Source organism: Haliotis cracherodii, unplaced genomic scaffold (genome assembly GCF_022045235.1).
Source record: "Haliotis cracherodii isolate W230 unplaced genomic scaffold, xgHalCrac1.p SCAF_6, whole genome shotgun sequence".
Classification (NCBI taxonomy): domain Eukaryota; kingdom Metazoa; phylum Mollusca; class Gastropoda; order Lepetellida; family Haliotidae; genus Haliotis; species Haliotis cracherodii.
In genome coordinates this window covers 53643778-53668745 of record NW_027266319.1, presented here as the reverse complement: position 1 = coordinate 53668745, position 24968 = coordinate 53643778, and the positions used below count along the sequence as shown (strand labels likewise).

The window sequence follows — 24968 nt, the reverse complement described above, 5'->3', positions numbered from 1 at the left end:
ATATTTAACTTCAATGGCCCGGATTCCACTAAAACATCCTTGCTATAACAGATGGAATGCTTGATTTAATGGCACATCAATCCACTGAAATAATGTTGCAACAATATTTTCACGATTTTGTTCTCATTCATTATCAAATATGATTATGATCATAAATACATATTACGCTGTTAGAGATGCTGTGGAATTTGTATGGAATATGAACAAGATTCTAAATGATAAAGATGTATGATACATGCACGTATTACACAAGTCACATCTGATATGTAAGACTGAAAGGTGAGTATTTGTATTCATAACAGTGTGGAGTTTCTAGATGTGGAGATTGCTGGATCCAGCTGATAAAATGTCGACATTTAGACAAGGGAATAGGGACCTCTATGTGGGGCTGTATCGTAGACTCTAAACTAAGTGCCTTTGGCAGGTATATTGAGGAACAATTATGATTTTGATCAGATTTTTTAAAGTTCAAATGTTCTTAAATTCAGAGGTATTGTAACATTGCATTTTATGCATTATGCATCACTAAACATTAAAGCCTCTTTATTTGTGGAAGTACAAGTTCCCTGCCAAAGTTATAACATTAGTAATAACTATATTAACATAAAGGATTTTTTTCATTTAAATCTGGGAATTTTTACTGACAGTTGCTGCAGACTTGAAGCCGAATATTGGCCTCAGGGCAGTTCTAGACAAATCCCTGCTGTTGTCATGATGGTCAAGACTAGATACTACCAATGATGAAGGCTAATGAGAAGATGCATCGATGCACTGGTGCATCACCCTTTGAAGTACCATATTCACTGCAATAAGCGCCCTGCTCCAACAAGCACCCCTTGACCAACTTCTAGATAAATCTTTATAAACGCATTCTACTTGGACAGAAAATTTACTTGACAGTCTGTATTGTCTTATGGATTTTTGTCTCTATTTTACAGTGATTGAGTGCGTACGGTTTTAGGCCGCTTTTAGCAATATTCCAGCGATATCATGGCGGGTACTCTTTTTACAAAACAAAAATCCCCCCCCCGGCGCTTCATATGGCAAATACAGTATGTATAGTTTAACAGGTTAACGTGATTATCTGCACACTTATGGTGTACACCATTTCTGGTGTCCCCCGCCGTGATATTGCTGGAATATTGCTAAAAGCGGCGTAAAACCATACTCACTATGGTGTACACATTGGTACCGATCAACACATCCGCTAAAGTCATTCAAATATCTGATCTTAGAAATGAACATTTGACGTAAAAAAATATTTGAGAAAATAATAGCTTTTGTTTACCTTTAAAATGTCTAAATTAAACTACATTCACCTACTCATGTCAATCTCTCTCTTGTATGCAAATCGTCACGGTCAATCCTCACCTACCATTTATAATTCCTTACCATTAATCAGTGTTGCTTGACTGTAAGGACCTAACAAAACGTTGCTATCACAGAATAATAAAGAAGTTGTTATCCATAAATTGGGCCTACTTTGTGAAAAATAATTAAACATCTTGTTTTGCAAAACTTACATTGCTGGTGGATTTCTAATTGGTCAGGTTGATAAAAATGTGCTACCTATTGAGCCGAGATGGTTGTTCTTCCAGCAGAAATATTTCTCATACTTTGCTCTGAGTAGATCTCTGAATGTATTTGGCGTTGTTTTTAACACTTTGCCACTTCTTGGGATGCAGTTTGAAGTAAACCAGAGTCCCGATGAGGATGACGACAATGACAATACAGGCAATAGCTATCCCGACGACCATCCCGATGTTGCTGCTGCTCCGTGCCACGAAGACGCCCCCTCCCTGGGCCTGGAACTTGGCCATGTTGCCGTCAATACTGGCATCCACTCTCGTCCATGTCGCGAAGTTGTTGGCGTTGGATCTGTAGACGACGACGTCCGAGCTGCCGCTGTCAACCTTCAGCTCAATGGTGAATGTTTTGCTGTCACTGGCGATCTGGCTTTGTGGATACACCACCAGGAAGTTGCTGACGTAGTCACTGCCGAGCTGAAACATAACGGAAAATATAGCTCTGAAATTACATCTAAACTGCCTGAAAGCTGGGATAGAGTTTTGCATTTGGCATGTGGTTTTAAATGTCATCTCAACCCAAACCCTTGACTATGCTGAGGGAGGACAGTCACAGCACCTGTGGTAATGGTTAAACCATCCTGTAACAACACCTGTGGCAATGGTTAACCCACCCTGTAACAACACGTGTGGCAATGGTTAAACCACCCTGTAACAACACGTGTGGCAATGGTTAAACCGCCTTGTAACAGCACCTGTGGCAACGGTTAAACCACCCTGTAACAACACTTGTGGCAATGGTTAAACCGCCTTGTAACAGCACCTGTGGTTATGGTTAAACCATCCTGTAACACCACCTGTGGCAACGGTTAAACCACCCTGTAACAACACTTGTGGCAATGGTTAACCACCCTGTAACAACACCTGTGGTAATGGTTAAACCATCCTGTAACAACACCTGTGGCAATGGTTAACCGCCCTGCAACAACACTTGTGGCAAATGTTAAACCATCCTGTAACAACACTTGTGGCAATGGTTAAACTGCCCTGTAACAACACTTGTGGCAATGGTTAAACTGCCCTGTAACAGCACCTGTGGCAACGGTTAAACCATCCTGTAACAGCACCTGTGGCAACGGTTAAACCATCCTGTAACAGCACCTGTGGCAACGGTTAAACCATCCTGTAACACCACCTGTGGCAATGGTTAAACCGCCTTGTAACAGCACCTGTGGTAATGGTTAACCACCCTGTAACAACACCTGTGGTAATGGTTAAACCATCCTGTAACACCACCTGTGTAAACCGCCTTGTAACAACACCTAAGGCAATGGTTAAACCGCCCTGCAACAACACTTGTGGCAAATGTTAAACCACCCTGTTACAACGGCTGTGGCAATGGTTAACCCAGCCTGTAACAACACCTGTGGCAATGGTTAAACCACCCTGTAACAACAACTGTGGCAATGGTTAACCCAACCTGTAACAACACTTGTGGCAATGGTTAAACACCCTGTAACAACACTTGTGGCAATGGTTAAACACCCTGTAACAACACCTGTGTAAACCACCCTGTAACAACACCTGTGTAAACCACCCTGTAACAACACCTGTGGCAACGGATAACCCAGCCTGTAACACTTGTGGCAAAGGTTAACCCACCCTGTAACACCTGTGGCAAAGGTTAACCCACCCTGTAACAGGACCTGTGGCAAAGGTTAACCCACCCTGTAACACCTGTGGCAAAGGTTAACCCACCCTGTAACACCTGTGGCAAAGGTTAACCCACCCTGTAACAGGACCTGTGGCAAAGGTTAACCCATCCTGTAACACCTGTGGCAAAGGTTAACCCACCCTGTAACACCCGTGGCAAAGGTTAAACCATCTTGTAACAACACATATGGCAATGGTGGTGAAAGCACCTCTCTGTATTTAAACCATGGTGTCTACTCACATTCATGGTCTGGTGTGCAGCCTGCATCTGCCTGTCTCCCTCCTCTCGACTCCATTCCTCAAGTCTCAGTTTCTGTAGTCTGTCAAAGGCTCCTTGACTCACTTCAACCTTGGCATTGCTGTAACAGGGGGAGATAATCCACAATGAAACACTAAGAAGGGAGGATTTGTGATTGTTCTCAAAGCATATAACAAACAATTAGTTCCGCCTCAAGCCATTCTGTAAACTACCCTCTGGCAAGCAGGCGTGAAAGGTATTAGCACCTGTACCTAAACGTCATTTCAAGAATGAACAAATTACACCCTGGTGACATCACTAGAACACCTAATGACCTCTACCCACTAAGCAGGTGACATTACTACGACACCTAATGACACCTACCCTCTAGGCAGGGTGACACAAATATGACATCTACAAACTAGGCAGGATGACACCACTAGGACACCTACCGACTAGGCAGGGTAAAATCACTTGAACACTTAATGACACCTACCCACTAAGCAATGTGACATTACTATGACACCTAATGACACCTACCCACTAGGCAGGGTGACACCATTACGACATCTACCCACTAGGCAGGGTAACATCAGTAGAACACCTAATGACATCTACCAACTAGGCAGGATGACACCACTAGGACACCTACCGACTAGGCAGGGTAACATCACTTGAACACCTAATGACACCTACCCACTAAGCAATGTGACATTACTACGACACCTAATGACACCTACCCACTAGGCAGGGTGACACCATTACGACACCTACCCACTAGGCAGGGTAACATCACTAGAACACCTAATGACACCTACCCACTAGACAATGTGACATTACTACGACACCTCATGACACCTACCCTCTAGGCAGGGTGACACAAATATGACACCTACCCACTAGACAATGTGACATTACTACGACACCTCATGACACCTACCCTCTAGGCAGGGTGACACAAATATGACATCTACCCACTAGACAATGTGACATTACTACGACACCACTACGACACCTACCCACTAGGCAGGGTGACACTGCCGCCCATGCTGCCGATGGCCTCGTATCTGACTGGGTAGGGGTACACCATGATGCGGGCCTTCTGGTCCCTGTTGGAGAAGTCGTTGTTCCTCGTGGACATGAAGTGGTAGGTTCCTAGCTGAGTTATCTGCCTTGGGTCAAGGTTGAAGTATGTACCTGCATCATCCAGCTGTGACATTTCTCCACCGAACTGACCTACAAAAGGCAACACACTGTTGACAACATTTACCCATCTGTGTTCGTCTAGTGAGAAACAATTAGTCACAAGGTCTCATGGTCTGAGTATTTAGGTTGAAACGTCATGACATAAGAGTTGAACAAGAATATATGGGTACTAGATTACAAGTTTGATGGTTACAATCAACATGACTATTTCATGGCAGACCAGGGCAGGGTCAAAAGCAATACACCCCCAAATAACTACTATACATTATTATACATACCACATACTGCCTTTCAATTTCCATAACTATACATAAAGGATGGCTGAGAAATGCGCAAATTTGGTTGCCATGGCACCCATGTCTAGATCAGAATTCAGAATTCATTAGGGACACTATTGCTGGGTGAAAAATTACAGTATTTGACTACCGTTGGACTTGGAATATTGAAGGATTTTTTTATATTTTTAAAAAAGAAATGGTAATAAAAATGAAATGTCCGGCAAACTTGATGACGGTGCGGGCAGTGCCTGAGAACCAAGACTATTATTTTTTTAGCCTAAGCCAAATAGTTTCTTCAATTTAGATGATCAGACACAAAAGCAAGTAACCCTTACACACAAGTACAACACTATGGAGCAAAATGAGTCTTGTTGTACAAACAGGCGGAAAAACAACAAATGCAAAGTTGTCTGGAAATGTCCATCTTCCCGAGGCAAGAGAGTTGACTGACTTTAAAAGTCCAGTTTCCACCCTTGCTGAACTAGGCTGGAATTCCTGGGCTCGATCGTAGCGCCACCAGTGGCTTTTACAAGTTATGTCCTTTCTATGCCTCTCCTATTGACCAATCAGATTTAACCTCTCGTATAACTTGCATTTGCTTCAAACAAAACGGTGGCGCCCAGTCAAGACGATCTGATCGATAATCAAGATCTATATTGTGAAAAAACGAGTCTTACATTGCGTAGTGCATCAAATTACGTGAGCACCTTGATAAAAACATGAAAAGATTTAGAAAATATCAGTTGACAACGTGTTGGTGGTGCACATGTTTTGCAAATCCTGCAGTCGACCGAAATCTGCATGACACTCTACCAACCGGATTTCTATTCCGGTGCGCGATTTTGATTGGACTATGCATGGACTCGTTAGTCCAGCCAAAATGTAACTCCATAATACCAGCCTAGTTCGGCAAGGGTGGAAACTGGACTTTTATAGTCAGTTAACTCACTTGCCTCGGGAAGATGGGAAATGTCAAGATTTCTGCAAAGTTTCTGTTTTGAGATGAACCTTAACTGATGACATTTTCACTTATTTCTGGTTAAACTACAACACTCAAAATGACCTGCAAAGCACAAGGAACCAGCCACTGGGATAACAAATTTATATGAAGAAATGTTCAGAAATGGTCCGCAACTCATAACATTTTCAAAATCCTCACAGTAACAGCAAACCTAATAGAACGACATGCGTTCAAGGTTTCATGAAGAAATATATAAGTTAGTAGTTGTGGGACGATACACGATGCATCGTAGGAGCGCGATATTTTACTTTATTTATTTTACAGTCGCACACTAAGTATAGAATATCGATTCCTATCTTAAATGTTTACTTTAATGGCTGTTACACCAATCACTAATTAGTAGTGAAAAACTAAATATTTTCATCCACTATAAATCGTCAGTGTGCCAGGTATATTTGACTATCCTGTCTTCGAAAAAGATGGCTTATGCATCTCAGATAAGAGCATATACAAGTATCGTGATACGTATCAGATCGTGAGCAAGGTATCGTTGATACATAACGGATCACACCATTGGTCTATTGTCACAGCTCTTTGTGTTAGTACGATAATATGATTAAGCACAAAAACCTACCTGTGGTGAGAAGTGCAAGCTTTTCTACATCATTTCTTCCCAGTCCCAGGAAGGTATCATTTGTCACATGTTCGGGGTAATTAACACCAAAATGTCCCCGTTTCGCGCCAGGCCCAAAGGAGGCCCCACTGCCTTCTGGGTATTTCTTTGCAGACAGAAGAACGATGTTGTTGCGGTCAGTGCCAGCCAGACCGTTTCCATCGTTGCCACGGTTGTTGGTGTTGGAACCAGTCCATCTGAGAAATCAAAGAACAGGCTAAAATCTGTCGCAGAATTGTAGCCATTAATGTTAAAAAGTTCCTCACAAATCACAAAGTCAAAATCTCTATCATGCTAGAATTAAGATAAGTGTCATATTTGATGGTGCAAGGCAATATTTTCTTACTTTTTAGCTTACATATTTAACAGATCAAAGCCACAATCAGAAAATAGTTTTAATTTGTTTTTATTTGTCTGACTGGTCCATCTTTGATGATTTAGAAAAATAACAAGAAACAACACCAAAACTCAAACGAAATTAAAATAACTGTCAAGTTTTAAATTAATAATTGATCAAATGCATTGTATACAGTCCACATCAGCAACAAACTTCTTACTGGAAGTGCACATATTCCCCTGTCCCCATCTCCAGGGTGTTTGGTACAAAGTCGTATTCCACAGAAGGATACACCTGCACGATGTTGCCACGCTTGCCGCGTACGTTCAAGTTGTGGATGGTACTTGTGCTGTCAATGTGGTCGGGACGAGGGCGTATAGCAAATGTGTGAGACCTGAAAATAAACATCATTAGCACGATTAAACCATCATCTTCCTAATCATACAAACTTCTACAGAGATATCACTTCAGTATTTCCTAGATAACAAGTTTTTGAATGTTTCAATACATGATACAGATAGAAATGTAAATCTCTTATTTATAACAATAAAAAATCCTGCACAATCTTCATTTATTCATAAGGCTTATATGGGCAGTGGGGTAGCCTAGTGATGAAAGGGGGCGGTCGGGTAGCCTAATGGTTAAAGCGGTCGCTCGTCATGCCGAAGACCCGGGTTTGATTCCTGACATGGGTACATTGTGTGAAGCCCATTTCTGGTGTCATCCATCCTGATATTGCTGGAATATTGCTAAAAGCGGCGTAAAAACTCACTCACTTGTGTTGAAAGTGTTTGCTCGAGTGAGTCAGTATGTTTTTATGCCGCTTTTAGCAATATTCCAGCAATATCACGGAAGGTGTTTAGTCGACATGCAGAAGGCCTGGTTACGATTCCTAGTACCATCTTTTAACATCTTTTGGTATGACACCTTCCGCTCTCTAGGCAGACGCTGTACCACTAGACCACTGATGCGGTTGTATTTACACATACAAGTTACTTAGTACATTAGAATACTGTACCAGTGACATCTATTATTTAGGAATATGGTCATTTATGAGAATGTATCAAATGATTGGTCTGTGTGTCACATTTAGGGACAATATGACTCTGGTCACCATACATTCCTACAAGATTGCAACAAGTTGCAGCGTAACCCAATATATACAAACTGTCTCACCAACATAACATTGTTAATGGACTTGGAGGCCTTTCTCCAATATACATTCATGTTGTTGCCACACAATGTTAATTATTTCCAGTTCGTACTGACAGAATAGCTCTTACATTGACAGTTTGCAACTCACCTATCTTGAAACACCCGACCATACTGGGCAGTGTTGATGGCCAGCTGAAGGCTGAAGTCAGCATCGTCGAACAGCTTCACCTCGGGGTTATTTTTAAACTTGTAACCTCTTGTTCCAGCAGCTTCCTCGGTAGAGAAGCCATACTTGTCGGCCATTTTGATTTTGGTTGGGTTTCCATTCTGACTATAATTTGTGTTCCAGCCATCGTAGTCGTTGGTTGAGACGTTGTATCGGATCCTCATCACACACTTCTCGTGGCTGATGTTCGGGACTGTCCAGTTGTAAAGTAGGGGGTGACCGCCAATGCCGTTTCCTAGGTGATTGTCCCGAGAGAAGTCTGTCTCCCGACAGTCAGGGGGAGGTAATCCATGTGAAGGAAATTCCTTCCACTGGCCCTTAACTCCATTGGTCTCAAGTTGCTGGGAATGAAGTTTGATATATTCAAATATGCACTAACGTTGACGGGACTCATGGACAGGATTCATGAACAGGTTAAGTATAATCAGGAACTGCAGTGTTCAAAGTTGAGCATGGAAGTCGAGAGGTGATCATCCTAAATTAATCAGGGTTGCAGTTCATTAGGCAAACGTTGCACTACGCCTATCGTAAGCCTGTTTTAAAGTATGGGAGTTGTCATTATCTTAGTGATAAGATTGCTTTGTGGAACAGCGCCCATGATATTACATTCCATTCTTTTATGACAAAAAAGTCAACAAAGTTTAAATTCATGTCCAGTGTAGTTGGAATCAATGCTCAAAATAGCCGTCCAATCAAAATACCCTGTTCTTTCCTGATTGAAACAAGCATCGATATCATCTACTCTTGCGCATGCCTTCTCCAATTCAACTGGGAACGCCTGATAGCATAACGACCTTGCTCCCACTTTATACTCAGGTAAACATTTTTCCAGCTCATTCATTAATAACATTCTTTTGATATAAGCAAATATATTGATGGCTCGCTCATATAAACCCATACACTTTAATGTAGACCGATACCGAACTCTCCCAAAGAGGTTGGATTGGCTGTTGATTCATGTTCAAGACTGTGCTAAGTTAGTGACAAGCAAGATAGATATGATGTCACTTCCGAAACAAAACTACAGTGGCCGATGGGTCCAGGGTATGGATCATAATAGGATGGAGATAAAATACCCGGGATAATAGAGGATGGGTCATTGTCATATCCTTACTGTTCAAAAACAAAACTTTAGGAGGTCCTCATTACTTAAACTCAACAGCAAACTTCAAAGGCCCCAGGGCGGTTGGGTAGCCTAGTGGTTAAAGCGTTCAATCGCCACGCCAAAGACCCGGGTTCTATCCCCCACATGGGTACAATGTGTGAAGCCCATTTCTGGTGTCCCCTACCGTGATATTGCTGGAATATTGCTAAAAGCAGCGTAAAACTCACTGAAGGGAGCCCTTTAATTTCCAACTGCTGGTCCTCGGCCAGTGACAAGAAGAAATAACAGAAATCCTGCTATTCCATAACTGACCAGGCGACTGTGTATGTGCAAGTTCAATAACATTCTGAATACCATCATGCCTGGAATGCTACATGGCTCCTCGAAGAATAATGAGCATCTGGGCATGTCGTGCATCTTGACTGCTGTGGGAGAAAAGCAGCTGGGTGTCCCAATGCATCAATGACACTCACGGCACTGATGGCTAAAGATATCTACTGCTGAGGCCTGTCCCTCGGTACACAGTCGCAACCTTTGTTCATATTGCCTGTTTTTGTCCGAGGCTAGCTGTCCTTGCTGGACAATGGATTGTTAAATCTATTCTCATATCGAGTGTGTGAGTGAGTGAGTGAGTTGGGTTTAACGCCGCTTTTAACAGTATTCCAGTTATATCGCGGCGTGTCGGCTGAATGTGGGAGGAAAGCCCGAAGTGATGCAGGCCTCAGACGTTTACCACTTCGGTGAAACCCACGAGCATGGGTATGGTGCTGACAAACCTAGAAACATAATCGGGGCAAACTGGGATTTGAACTAACAAACATAGGTTTCTGGCGTGCCCAAGGGACGCAACTCTGCACAGCGAATCGCGGCGCTTTAGGCGACTGGGCCACCTGTGCCCCCTCATATCGAGTGAAATTATGATAATTTATATCATGTACACTGATGAACACAACTACAAAGCCACTGTTTTTCACTGTTTTTCACTGTCTGTACAGCAATACAAGACAAGAGTCACTCCTGGATTCCCTCCCTACATGACAAGCACAACATGCCTTGGTCGGAGACTTACCTCGCAGTCTTCCTTGTTGTTGGGTATAGCGGTGGTGCTGTCGTTGTGGAGGACACAGGCCCAGCGAGACTTGACGTTCTCACTCTGGGCTCGGTAGTACAGGCAGCGCTGGGCATCATTAGTCATCACTGCTATGTCCTGGGGAGACCACAGACCAAACAATGACCATTTGATACTCTGCATGTGTGTGAGTGGGCGTGTGTGGGCGTGTGTGGGCGTGTGTGTGCTGGGTGTGTGCTAGGTGTGTGTAAGGGTGGGATGTTTGTCCTCAGGTTTTACAAAATGAAAATATATTGTTCAATGGTCGAAAAATGATGTGTGGTGGATGTTTGGCTGTACATTTTTTAGTGCTGGCAATATTCAACAATATTCCTGAAATAACGGACTTCATGATCGACATTACGACTGCCATCATGAGCTTCAATTTATCCAATTTGGAAAGGATGACATGCATCAACCAAGCCTGATGACTCAATCCATTTGGTCCCTCTGGCAACAAGCATAGGTTATGGGGACCAATTCTAACCCGGAATCCGGAAACAAGGGCAATTTACGCTTGATGATATGTTAATTCATTACATTACATCACGGATGGACACCTCAAAAAGTGTAGGCTTGTCGACTCAAAGTTTGGGTATCAAATAGAAAAAGAATATTTTCTCACTGCCGCTGCAGACATTCACCAATAAGTGCAGGAAAAGGAGGATTAACTGGATGAATCAGAGACCCCACTTAAATCCCATTAGATACAGAATTATGAAAAAGGCACTCAATACATTTACAAACTTTAAGTAAACAAACATTGTTGAAAAAAAGTCAACATTGTACGAAATGTAAAAATATTTAACAAGAGGAAATACTGTATCTTTAGAAGACTGTAGTAAATATAATAGCAAACTCTTAAGGTGTACTGTGGATACTAAGTTCCAGTGGTTCAAATATATAGTTATACACCACTCCCTGCCTACTAAAAGTACATTATTCAAAATAGGACATGTAGACATAATACATGCAACCTTTGGAACACAGCCATAGAAACGATTCAACACTTATTTTTGGATTGCAGCAAAGTAAAAATGATCTGGAACTTTGGCTCAAATTATATCAAGTAAATAAGCACATTTTGCTTGCATATCAATTCAGAAATAATGACCCATTAAATTTTATAATTATTATTTCTAAAAATCTTATTTTTCATGTAGAGATACAAGGAATATTTGATTGTTCCAGATATTCCCGATCTCCTAATGTTCCTCACTTATGAGTGGGAATCCATATAAATTTTGGTATAAATCTTTTCATACACTCTTTTTGTAAAAATCTTTTTTAACAAATACAAAAAATAGAAAAAGAAATTTAATTAGGAATACAAGTTGCATTTTGTATGCATGAAAAATGCATTTTTCAAAGTTATTGTTATTCCAAGAGACAGCTGTTGCACAATATCAATTTATCAATAGTAAGTACCATCAGCAGGACTGAACTGTGGCTAACAAACCTGGCTACGACTACTGTAACTCTTCCCCTACAACAGCTGTCAGTGAGTCAGTAAGTAGGAGTCTTAGGGTGTATTGATATACACAGCTGCCCAGAGTGATCAATCTGGACCAGAAATAATTTGTGGAAGTAAATTGGACCCATGATCCGCCATGTCGAGCTCCCTGGGATTCAATGGCACACATCACCCGGCAGAGTGCAGAGTTACTGAAGAGTGGTGGTCATCCAAGTACTGTCCATACTCAGCTGCCATTATGCCCACCCAATCCCCACTTTAGCCCATCACAAGAACACCAGTGAGGACCAGGGTTAGAATTGGACTATAGCAACCCATGCTGTTGTAAGAGGGGACTAATGAAATCAGTTGGTCAGGGTCGCGGACTTGGTTGATGCATGTCATCAATTCCCAATTGCATAGATTGATGCTCATGATGTCAATCACTGGACTGCCTGGTCAAGATTTGAAAATTTACAAACCGCAGTGCATCATATAGCTGTAATACTGCTGAGTGAGGCAATAAACAATAAACAAACAAATCAATGGGGGATCTACTCTACTCTGAATCATTACCTTCTGTTGGGAACCTACTATCTCATTCCAATGCCCAGTCAGCCAAGACCAACATGCATTGTGACCACCTGAACCTCATTTTAGTCAGCTCTCATTACATGCATAATGGCAAAGGGTCCTAGTCTGTCCATGAACCCCACAAGGACAACCAGTGGTCCAGCTGCCTACCCTCTGCCCCTGTACCCCACTAGACACAAGGTAAGAACCCCACTAGACACAAGGTAAGAACGCCACAAGACACAAGGTAAGAACCCCACAAGGACAACACGTGGTCCAGCTGCCTACCCTCTGTCCCTGTACCCCACAAGGCACAAGGTAAGAACCCCACAAGGACAACCCATGGTCCAGCTGCCTACCCTCTGCCCCTGTACCCCACAAGACACAAGGTAAGAACCCCACAAGGACAACCCATTGTCCAGCTGCCTAAACTCTGTCCCTGTACCCCACAAGGCACAAGGTAAGAACCCCACAAGGACAACCCATGGTCCAGCTGCCTACCCTCTGTCCCTGTACACCACAAGACACAAGGTAAGAACCCCACAAGGACAACCCATGGTCCAGCTGCCTACCCTCTGTCCCTGTACCCCACAAGACACAAGGTAAGAATCCCACAAGGACAACCCATGGTCCAGCTGCCTACCCTCTGTCCCTGTACCCCACAAGGCACAAGGTAAGAACCCCACAAGGACAACCCATGGTCCAGCTGCCTACCCTCTGTCCCTGTACCCCACAAGACACAAGGTAAGAATCCCACAAGGACAACCCATGGTCCAGCTGCCTACCCTCTGTCCCTGTACCCCACAAGACACAAGGTAAGAATCCCACAAGGACAACCCATGGTCCAGCTGCCTACCCTCTGTCCCTGTACCCCACAAGGCACAAGGTAAGAACCCCACAAGGACAACCCATGGTCCAGCTGCCTACCCTCTGTCCCTGTACCCCACAAGACACAAGGTAAGAACCCCACAAGGACAACACGTGGTCCAGCTGCCTACCCTCTGTCCCTGTACCCCACAAGACACAAGGTAAGAACCCCACAAGGACAACCCATGGTCCAGCTGCCTCTGTCCCTGTACCCCACAAGGACAACACGTGGTCCAGCTGCCTACCCTCTGTCCCTGTACCCCACAAGGACAACACGTGGTCCAGCTGCCTACCTTCCAGGGTGTTGGGTGCCAGTATGGGTAGTAATCTCTCTCCTCAGGACACTCGTACCCATACCTGGTTCCCGCTGGATTCTGTCTTGTGTTCGGAGCAAACTGACGATTCCTGTTGTTTAGATTCTGGAACAAAGCCAACATGAATCTGAAATACACTGTACCATAACATCAACTCAAACAGTTCCTAATATTTGTACAAGATAAAAAGATAAAGATCTATTTTCTACATAAGAACGTTGAGGTACTGGAAAGACGGATACGGGGGCATGTATTGCCATTGATGTTACTTCTTCAGCTATTATAGTACTAGATTTCAGATAAGCTGAGAGTCAGCTATGATTACAGTCAGTTGAAATCTACCTGGTCGGCAACAAAGAGGCCTTTGTTTCGTTGTCGCCGTTTACAGTGGTTGTAGTAGTTGTAGTCTTCGTGCATGCCATAAGTGCGGTCGCTGTTGCAGTCATTTTTGAGACACTGGGCATTAGTCTCAGGAATTGTTCTACAGAAAAAAAAAGTATCTTTAGATTTGAAAACAGCAATAGCAATGAGTGCAAACAATTGTCCCATGTGTATGCACGTCACTACATAAGTGCAATAATCTTGGATGCGACATTGAAACCCCATTTTACCTTAAACTTTTCAACAGTAAGAAAAAAAAAATTGAAAAAAGAAATTCAGTTTAATAAAAAACTGACTATGTTGAACTAATCTATAACATAAATATCTTATTATAACATGATTATAAACAGTTATTTATTGACATGGAGCAAATTCTATAATTATTTACTTCCATAAAAAGTGACAACACAAGAAGCATCACAAGAATGTTTTTCATGCTTACATCATGAATGATCAAATATGTTATGGCCACTCTCTCTTTTCCCTTCTCGATGAAGATATTTTCCAGTTGCAAATTACTGTTTCTGATTCATTAGACTAATGACTAATGTGTAGGGGTTTAATTAGGAGGCCTAACTAAGTGCCCCAGGCAGGCAATTAGGGAAACAAATATTTTGTTAAAATTGGGATATTCAAAAGTTTTTATTTTCCAAAATTCAGAGCTATATTAAATTCAATTTCAACACTGCATTCAACACAATAATGGTTAACTAAGTATAAAAGCATCTTCCTCTTTACTGATCCTGTCATCAGTGAAATACAAGTCACCTTACGCTATAACATTGGTCATAAATATCACATGAAATGGGACATGTTGAATTCCAATTTGGTATTTTTGACTGACATTTGCTGCAGACTCGGGGCCGATGCTCAGGCCTAGACTAATCCCTGATGTGTCAAGTGTTTATCAACTTTATGCTTGTAACAATAAACAATCCAAGAACTGTGTGAAACACTTCACCACTTTGTGGAACACATGCTTAATGACTGCAACAACATCCTTCTTAAACATCTACACAATTACAGGCTCAGATTGTCACACTCTCCTACATTCTCCTCCTTCATCCAATCAGTGTTGTAACAAGTACATATATACTGCTAAGAACCTGAGTTAATCCCTAATTGTAAAACAAACTCATCTTCCTTAAACCAAAGTAAATGATTCCTAGCAATTGTCCAATAATCACAATAGAGAGGTGATTAACAAGACTGTTAATCTGTTTAGCAATCCCTCTACAGCATTTCAATAATCCACTTCAGCACACAAACATCCTCATCTCTCTTCACGAATCATTCTAACACATCTGATTGGCTAGGCAAAGAAGGGTAAGCATATGTGTGGTACATTCTTGAATCTCATTGGTTAATTGTTTTACTTTAATGAAATGTTAAATATACAAAATCAAGAAATTTACTAAGTGAGAGTAGAAGATGAAATTCAATGTTATAATGATATGTACGTGTCTCAGCTTTGATCAAATATTTGGAGATGTCTCAAAGGCAACACTGTTTGCTGGGTGATCTTCAAGATTTTTTGGAATAGATATATAAGAAGGTGGAAGGCATAGAGTATCAAATATAAGTTAACTTTGCATGAGGCGACAACAAGACTCCACGACTGACAAGATGGAATGCTGGTCTACTATTGTTCAAGCGGAGGAATGGGTTAAAGAAGTTGAGTTACGATCCTTTGAATCAGACCATGTCGACAACAATGACCTTTTCCTCCATGAAGCACCCATCGTGCCCGAACCTGACCTGGACTCTGTCAGGCTGCGCAACATCGCCGACTCCATCTACGACTCCGATGAAGATGGAGCACCGGGAATGACAGAGGAGGATTGTGTGAAGACCGAGATGCTCCAGGCGTTGCTCTTCATCCTACCCGCAGATGCTATACTCCAACTAAGTCACATCATCCCTGAGGTGTACATCAACGACAACTGCAGGGGCAAGAGGCCTCGGACCAAGCTCTCCTGTGCAACACCGCCAGCCCCACCTCGGGCTGTTCCAGATGTGTGCGAGTTTAGGTGTCGGATGAGGACAGTGCGGGAATATATTCTGTTCACAAGCAAGCTCAAAGCAGTGCAGTGCGACACTATTGCATGTTTCCATATTGATGAACTTCTGTTGAACTTGATATCGGAGGTCCCCCTCCAAGCAGAGAGAGTCCCATGTGAGTGTAAAGACAGGGTGTGGGACAGCGACAGTTCCGAAGCGGAGTATATTCAGGAACTCATGTCGTCATGCTCAGAGGAACACAACACAGTGAGGCTGATCTATGAAGAGGAAAATCTTGAGTCTGACATCCGCCGACCTCAACCACGGCACGATCAGTTCCAGCATCGCGGTTTGCAAGAAACAGAGGACAGCTGTCACTGTGACATGTGTGTGGAGCGCCGGGACCTGGACAACAGACCAGGCGCCCACCCCGAGGTCGACCTGCACACTGTGTGGCAGGCGTTCTACGATGTTCAGATCTTCCTGGAGGAATACGCCTCCTTCAAAGACTTATCTTACCTCTGCTATGTCGAACAGAGGCTGTATCGTATCACTCAGTACAGCATAATGGAGTGGTTCTCGGAGAACGGACTCCACAGTTACAGCGACTACTTCTGGTGTCCGTGTTCTGAGATGTGTTTGGACAGTGAGTGAGTCTGGTTTAATGCCACTTTCCATCACGGCAGAAATGGGCTTCACAAAGTGTACCCATATGGGGAATTGAATACGGGCCCTCGGCGTGACGAGCAAACACCTTAACCATTAAGCTACTCCACCGCCTCACTGGACACATTAACTATAGTAATAGGAAAAAGCTGGTGAAGTTTTTTGAAGTAGTATATTTTGTGATCTCACAACTCGACACAGACTGCACCATGTGTACCATTGTGATCCTTCCCTTACTGGTCTTCCTGGGTATAGACATAAGAGGGACATACTCGTTTCCAAAAGAGCTCTTTTTAATATCACTTTGTATGTTAAGTTAATGTGTGTATTATTGTGTATTATGTATGTGATAATGTGTGTGTTAAGTTGTGTATGTTAATAATAAGTTATTCAATTCAAATAAATATGAATGTGATAATGTATGCTTTAAGTTTTGTATGTAAGTAATAAATTATTCAAATAAATATGTATGTGTTAAGTTTTGTTAATAATAAGTTATTCAATTCAGCCAAATAAATATTTGGGTTTATTAAAAGGCTATATATACAGTGGACATAAACCGTGATGCTATACTAGCAGGACACAGCTACATAATGTCTGTCATTGCTGGTAAAGTTAAATCCTCAGTAACAAAGCTTGTTAATCACCAATCCTGGTGAAATGATTGCCACTTATATATATATACTGAAATGGTTCATGGTTATTTTGGGGGAGTGGAAACACAATTTATGATCCTTAACTTGTTTTGTACAGTATAAACTGATGACATTTCCTTATATATGTTAATATTTATATGAACACACGGTACTGTTGTGCAAAAATTTGAACATGATGGGTATATGGTGCAAATATTATTTGTCATTCTTCCTGATGTTAGTGACTTTTTTAATCAAGCATAAATGAGGCAAGGACAATCAGACCTGATTTCTGGAAGCAGATATAATAACTCATGTAAGTGGTCTAATAAATTATGATAAACAAGATAAGGATATAGTTTGATTTCATATTGATTGGCATTTATTTTAGAAGTTTGTAAGTAACCATCTTCCTCGGGCAAGGGAATTAACTGACTCTAAAAGTTTCCACCCTTGCCTAACTAGGCAAGAATTCCTGGGCTCGATCATAGCACCACCAGGGAGTTCTGTCCTAATGCTCCTCCTATCAGATTCCACCTCTCACATCACTTGCATTTGCTTCAAACAAAATGGTGGCGCCCAATCAAGACTATATGATCAACACCCAAGATCAATAATGTAATGTAAACGTAATTATCTCGCCAAGTGCATCAAGTGATTGGACTATGCATAGACTCATTAATCCAGCCAACTCCATAATTCCAGCCTTGTTTGGCAAGGGTGGAAACCGGACGTTTTACAGGAAGTTAACTCCCTTGCCTCAGGAAGATGGTAAGTAACAGTAATGGCAAGATATTTACATCTACTATGATGTGATGTTTCAATATAGATAGTAGGTCTACACCGGAAGGTCACAACATAATGGAATAAAGAGGTTGTCATCAATAAAATTTCTTGCCTTTACTGTTAATAGGGACCACCTGGTAATTGCAACTATGGATTGGCAACACATACAGTGACACCTTGTTACAAAGAACACCTGGTATTTGTGAGTAATTAAAACAAAACATGCTCACAGATTCATGAAGTACGATAATGTTTACATAATTGTCAAGGTAATGCTCACTGGAGCAACAAAAATTGTTCTCTGTGATTTCCTGCATTTCACAGCATTTACACGTTTAGCATTACAGGAAAAGATAATCTACCACATTTGAGGTTTGTGGGCTTACTTGGTAGTGGCGCCGTCTCGAACGGTGTCCCCGCACATGTACTGCAGGATGATCTCACAGTGACTGTTGGCATCATGGCAGGAGTGCTGGTTGGTCCTGAGAGTACAGTACAGGGCCTATTATTACACTTGTAACCACAACAACTCATGCTTACATATGTAATCATCAATGAACTAATTAGTGCCACCTTTGCTTGTTTTGTCTCGTTTATTCATAATTTTTTTTAGAACAAAATGTAACTGAGACATATTTTGAAATGAGTGAATATTGTTTAGCATTAATCCAGCAATGTCACAGCAGAGAACACCAGAAATGGGTTTCACACATTGTACCCATGTGTGGAGCGAACTTGAGGCCTTCGGTGTGATGAGTAAATGCTTTAACCACTAGGCTACCCCACTCGCCCCCCCCCCCCCACACCCACACAAGAGATTTTAGAAGGAATTGTCAAAAATGGAACATTGGATTGCACTAATGCTACATTTACAATGAAAACTGTTTTACAAAAATCATGCAGTACTCAACCGTGGCAAGGGCAAGATTTACAAGACATGCATTTTTGCTCATACCAAATGTTACTAGGCATTTGTAGGGTTAAGCATATATATAACTGAACTACATCATGGCATGTGTCCACTAAGCTCCAGGAACATACTACTTCCCAAACAACCAGTCAGCTATGTGTAAGTGTGCACAGTGCTTCAGGTGATGTACAGGGCTACGTCTCACCATTCTATTGGCAGCAAGGACCCCTGATAGTAGAAGAGGGAGCCCACGTTGTACCCCCCTCGGGCGTTGTTCTGAGAGTTAAACATCCTGAAACACAACGTTTATCATGTATAAAACAGTTTGTTTGTTTGTTGTTTAATGGCCGTCTGTAAATAATCCAGTAGAATACATTCAGGGTACGATGACATGCATCAATCAAGTCAGCAAGCCTGATCACCCGAACACCTTTAGTTGTCTCTTACGAGAAGCATAGTCACCTTTTACGGCAAGCATGGGTTGATGAAGACCCATTCTACCCCGGATCTTCACAGGTCTGAACAACGGTCATAATCATCCCCAACAGTCATCATCATGAACAATGGTTTATTATCTTTTGTATCAAGTCTGGACCAGACAATCCAGTGATCAATATTGTACGATGACATAAAATCAAGCCAGTCATTGAGCCTGCCCACCTAATCCATTTGGTTGCCTCTTACAACCTCCATTGGTTGCTGGGGACTTATTGTAACCAGGAATCCCAATAGAGTGTATAGAAATGAACTACTACAAGTATGTGTGAGAAGTCACGCTACCAACAAGTCACTGCCTTGATATAATGATATATGACAAGTCATTTGGTTATTTCAGCTGGCAATAGGCCAAATAACTAGCAGTTCAATAAATGCACAATGTTAAGTCGACCAACAGTTCAGCAGGATGAGGCGTACAGTGACATATACAAGTACATGTCTTGGTTCGCTACATATTTAGTGTGTTTAGGGACCAGGTCAAAAGTTCAAGTCCTAAAAATATTAAAACCTTAAGGTTTGAGACATTCCCCCATCCCCACTAAAAACTTCACTCAGAAAATGTTGAATTCCTGAGTTGAGTGGCCTCTCTTGTCACACATTCTCGTTTTTTCACCTGCTTTTTCAGAATGTTTATCAACTGAAGTTTACTTACTAGGTGTTGCGAAAACCAGAGACCACATATATCGGTATATGGTCTCTGGAAAAACATTTGTAGGGTTTTTACAGATCAAATCTGCCATTCCATATTATGCAATGCACTAAACAGATTTACCAGTAGTGTTAGCGGTGACATAGCCCTACCTCCAGGAAATACTGGATGTATAAGAAACAACTCTTAACTGTATATGATTATCATGAATAACAATATAACAATAGGATAAAAATAGAGATAATGAAGAGTCTTTGCTTAGTTTACTTACTACATAAAACATTGAGAAATCAAGAAAGTTCATTTTGTCAGATGGAAAACTTGCAGGGCCCTTAAGCCCCCACACCAAAACTTGAGGAATTAAGATTTTTATCCGACATGAAACTTTTGAACTGGTCCCTTAGTGAGCATGGTGAGAGGTTATTTTTAAAAATGAGTCATCTAGGAGCTAATCGTAAACAACAAACCAACATAAAACTTCATATATTTCATTGCTTCAAGTTATTACTTATACATAAGCATACTGAATAATACACCTCTGGCTGTATAACCCTCAGGCATACAGCTCATCCGATCAATAGAGATTAGTATGAGTATCATACTGATTTCACGAAACAAGTGTCAGAATTCATGCATTTCCCCCGAGTGAAAGCAAAGTATATGAATTCTTACACAGGTTTCCTAAGATCAGTATGACTCCCATTTGTGTGTAACAATTTCTTTATTACCCATTATTTCTTAATCTTTTTTAGCTCCCCTTTAGAAAAATGGACTGATCACGGCTGCCATCTTAGAAAGTCACAAATGTTGCATGACTTTACGTCCCAAAACAATTTGAATGACATCAAAAATGGCATCTGGATGACGTAAACAATACACTGGTGCGAGTGAAAGTGATATTTGCACCACTGCACGATTTTTATGATCACGGTTATTTCTAACCCTATGGGTAACGAAGTTGATAAACAAATGAACTGTTTTTTTACCAGGTACATCGTGTACTGTCATGTCATAAAGACAGGAGGTATGTTTTATTGTTTTATTTCTATACAAGACCAGTAAGGCTACAATAAATTATGAGATTTCCATGCCAGCCATAAGCATGATAAGAAAGTGACGCATTGTATTATTTTGTAAGCTAACTGATCAAGGAACAGGTGTCAATTAACTACCATTCTTTGGTTGGTTGTTATTTATTCAAGTAAAAAAGCCTTAGTCTTACCTATTTTCATAGAGTAACCAAGACATATGCTTTTTGAAACATACTGATGTTATCATCCAAAACTGGCTCCCACAGGAGATATCGCTTGGATGAGTGAGTGAGTATGGTTTTGACGCCGCTTTTAGCAATATTCCAGCAATATCATGGCGGGGGACACCAGAAATGGGCTTCACACATTGTACCCATGTCGTGAATCGAACCCGGGTCTTCGGCGTGACGAGCGAACGCTTTAACCACTAGGCTACCCGACCGCCCCCGCTTGGATGAGATCAAGCGATATCTCCATTGTAGATATCACTGCAGTGAAATTGCATCACAATGGTTTGCAGACCATTGTGTGATTGTTACAATGGCATCACAATCAAATGACATCACTAATGGCTATTGAAGCTGTTGGGAGTCCTTTTAACACTAAGGCATTGGACATGCTGGATGTTACTGTCAACAAACTGAAAAAGTTGGAAGAATGATATTGGATGATAAATAAAATCTCACCCTTGTGTCTTTTGATATCAAATATATCAACACTCTTTGATATTTGATATGAAAAGACACTCGGGTGAGATTTTATTTAGGACCACCAGGTTCGTTCGTGTAAAGCACGGCAGATAAACAACTCCACACAAAGCATCAGAGCAGGGTTGGTCTAACAAGCAGAGGGGGTGATCTCATGGAACAGCACAGCCTGACAAGGGGGAGAGAGCTACTGGTATTCAATGATCCTTAACTTCTTTCCAGTTGTATCAAAAACATACAACTATACATCGTTTGGTGACACTTTTTCAACATAAATAACAATTAATTGACTTTTTAGCTAACAAAAATTGTTTCCCAAATTATTTCTTTTTGTTTTAAGAGCACCCCTAATTTTTTTTTTTGCAGTAAACTACATATATAATGAGCATGCATATAACGAACTGACGGATATAACGAAATATGTTGTGATTCCGTCCATTTGCAGTATATTTGCTGCTTAAGATATATGCTTAGAAGGAACTACGGTTGTAATAAACTAAAATTAGTGGTCTCTTTGAGTTTGTTACAACCGTTTGTTACAACCCTCTCAAAACAATCTATATCCGCATTTTCCTGTTATAAACTTTATATTCTATCTAAAAAGTAATCATGATAATGTAATACCAACCTTTTTTCATTTGTCCTGGGCCGAGTAGTTTCATCCAGCCGATTGTTGCTGCCCCTGTTGTAGAAAGAGTGATCATGATCGTGAGTGATTGAGTGAGTATGGTTTTACACCACTTTTAGCAATATCACAGCAATATCATGGCGGGGGACACCAGAAATGGGGTTCACACATTGTACCCATGTCGGGAATTGAACCCGGGTCTTCAGTGTGACGAGCAAACTATTTAACACTAGGCTACCCCATCTCCCCAGGGATTATGATAGGGTCAAACATTGTCAAAAGGGAACTACATTTACTTTTTTCAGTATTGAGAGAGTGAGTGAATGAGTTTTGTTTCTACTACTTTGAATGAGGGTGCCTACACCCATCTCTTAAGCATCCGGCATACCACGTAAGTTGTCTTGGCATCCAATTTAAGAACTTGTGAGTCATATCAGTGTACACAGCTGGCTGGTAAAGTAAAATTAAGACTGGATTTTCACACAGAATGCATGACCATGTAATTTCATTAGCTTGGGACTAAATATTTGATTTATTTGTCACGCTTTGCAAGAAAAAATGAAGATTGGCATCAGCGTAACAGACAAACATTTCATGGCATCCAGTGTACTGCACTGCAGCATCCAGAATACAACTTCACAGGGCTGGGCATCCGGCATACCAAAAGGGGATAGGCACCCTCTTGAATATTATTTTAGTTGCATAACAGTCTGCTACCTGAACGTGGAAGGAAAGCCCGAAGTGATGCATTTTGTTGATATTTACCATTTTGGATCTGGTGCTGACAAACCAAGAATCATTATCAGGTCAAATCTTTGATTTAAACCCACAGGATACCAGCATACCCAAGAGATGCAGCTCTCCTCAGTCAAAGATACAGAGAAATATAACAAGTCAATGAAAACGTCTGCCAAACATACACGACTAAAAGTACCTTCACACCTATTCTCATTCCCTTGCATCCATGGATCCTTCATGCATGCTGAAACAATGTGACTTATGTACCGTCTCCACACTAAACTTGTCTGTCAAGCATCTGTCCTCCAAAAATGTATTTGATGTCCAAGATGAAGCTGAATATTTTTGTATCAAGCTAGATCAAATACTTTCTTGTGATATCAGTACAATTTTGAAAAATTAAGAAAATAATTGAAGACATCCTTTCCCAAATGTCTTTTCATAAATATTTTCTCCTGAAAACCTTTAATTCCATGTTCATGGTTTGTAGGAAATAAATCTCAAATAATCCAGGACTGTATCACAGTTGTGTTGATTCCCCCCCCCCCACCCCCCCCCTTTTGGGTAATAAATTGTCAATGACCCTCCAGCACCCCTCCCCCATTATAAATGAAACGCTTTTCACCATGGTGGAAAATGTATGACCAGTCCCTAAAAATTTATATAAATAATATTTGAAAGAATCAACACATATAGTTGTGATAAATTGTTTCCCACCTCTTACGCTTTCAGTTTTTTTCATGCCACCCCAACCCTCCTTAATCACAACCCCTTATCTTGTTTGATAGGCATTACTTAGAAGTTGGCAGATGACAAGACAGACACAATTTTTATGGATAACAACAACAGTATTAAAGAAGTTGTTATCCATAAAAACTGTGTCTATCTTGACGGTTGTCCTTGTAATAAATGGCCAATCCCTTTATGAGACCTAGCAGTATGTCATAAATCGAAATCAGAGTCAATCTTGAAAGGTGTTTTAAATTAATTGGACCCAATAAATTAATTCATTAATCTGTTTATTAATTAGTTACAAAAATCGTTATACTTCACATAAAATAAACAAACACGGGGCACGGACGTGTTAATTATTGTTACAGTCAAATTTTGTTTAGAACATTGTATTTCACGCCTGTGCTACTATTGTGCTTATTGCCAAACCTTGACATTCAATACAACAGCAGTTACCTCCCCTCCACTAATCCAGCCTTTCACTGTGTATGATTTACCTACATTACCGTCAAAACATTGGTTTCAACAACAAACAGTGATCATCGTACTTACCGGAAATTGTGGAGATAAATATCAGCCTCAACGCTTGAAATAATGAAAATTATTCCACTCAAAATATTTAGAAACAGTGACATTTTGCCGTTCTGTTTCGCTCCCACTCCTCGAAAAGCAGCGTTGTTTATCCGTATCCGTTCTTTATTACGTACATGCGAGTGAATCACCTGGCACGTGATTTTACAAGTCATTTCCATATTTACTTGCGCGTATTACAAAATAGTACCACCGATTTTAGCAATTTGATACCCTAATTAAAAACTAACATGATTAAATAAGCAAAGTTTATGGATATATAATGTAATGAACGTTTTTGAA

The 24968-nt window shown here is 41.1% G+C and overlaps 1 protein-coding gene across 1 annotated transcript; it reads right to left on the bottom strand.

The window, feature by feature from the left end:
* Window positions 1–1033: 1033 nt before the first annotated feature.
* LOC139444796 (protein DD3-3-like) lies at window positions 1034–24789 on the bottom strand. Its single transcript, XM_071225757.1, has 13 exons — window positions 24648–24789; window positions 22626–22679; window positions 19318–19404; window positions 18589–18684; window positions 14076–14214; window positions 13713–13838; window positions 10488–10625; window positions 8236–8654; window positions 7153–7326; window positions 6557–6792; window positions 4497–4713; window positions 3481–3598; window positions 1034–2003 (listed from the first exon to the last, which is right to left on the bottom strand). The coding sequence occupies exons 1-13, from the start codon at window positions 24728–24730 to the stop codon at window positions 1611–1613; spliced, it is 2280 nt and encodes a 759-aa protein (XP_071081858.1). The 5' UTR covers window positions 24731–24789; the 3' UTR covers window positions 1034–1610.
* Between the last annotated feature and the right edge of the window lie 179 nt (window positions 24790–24968).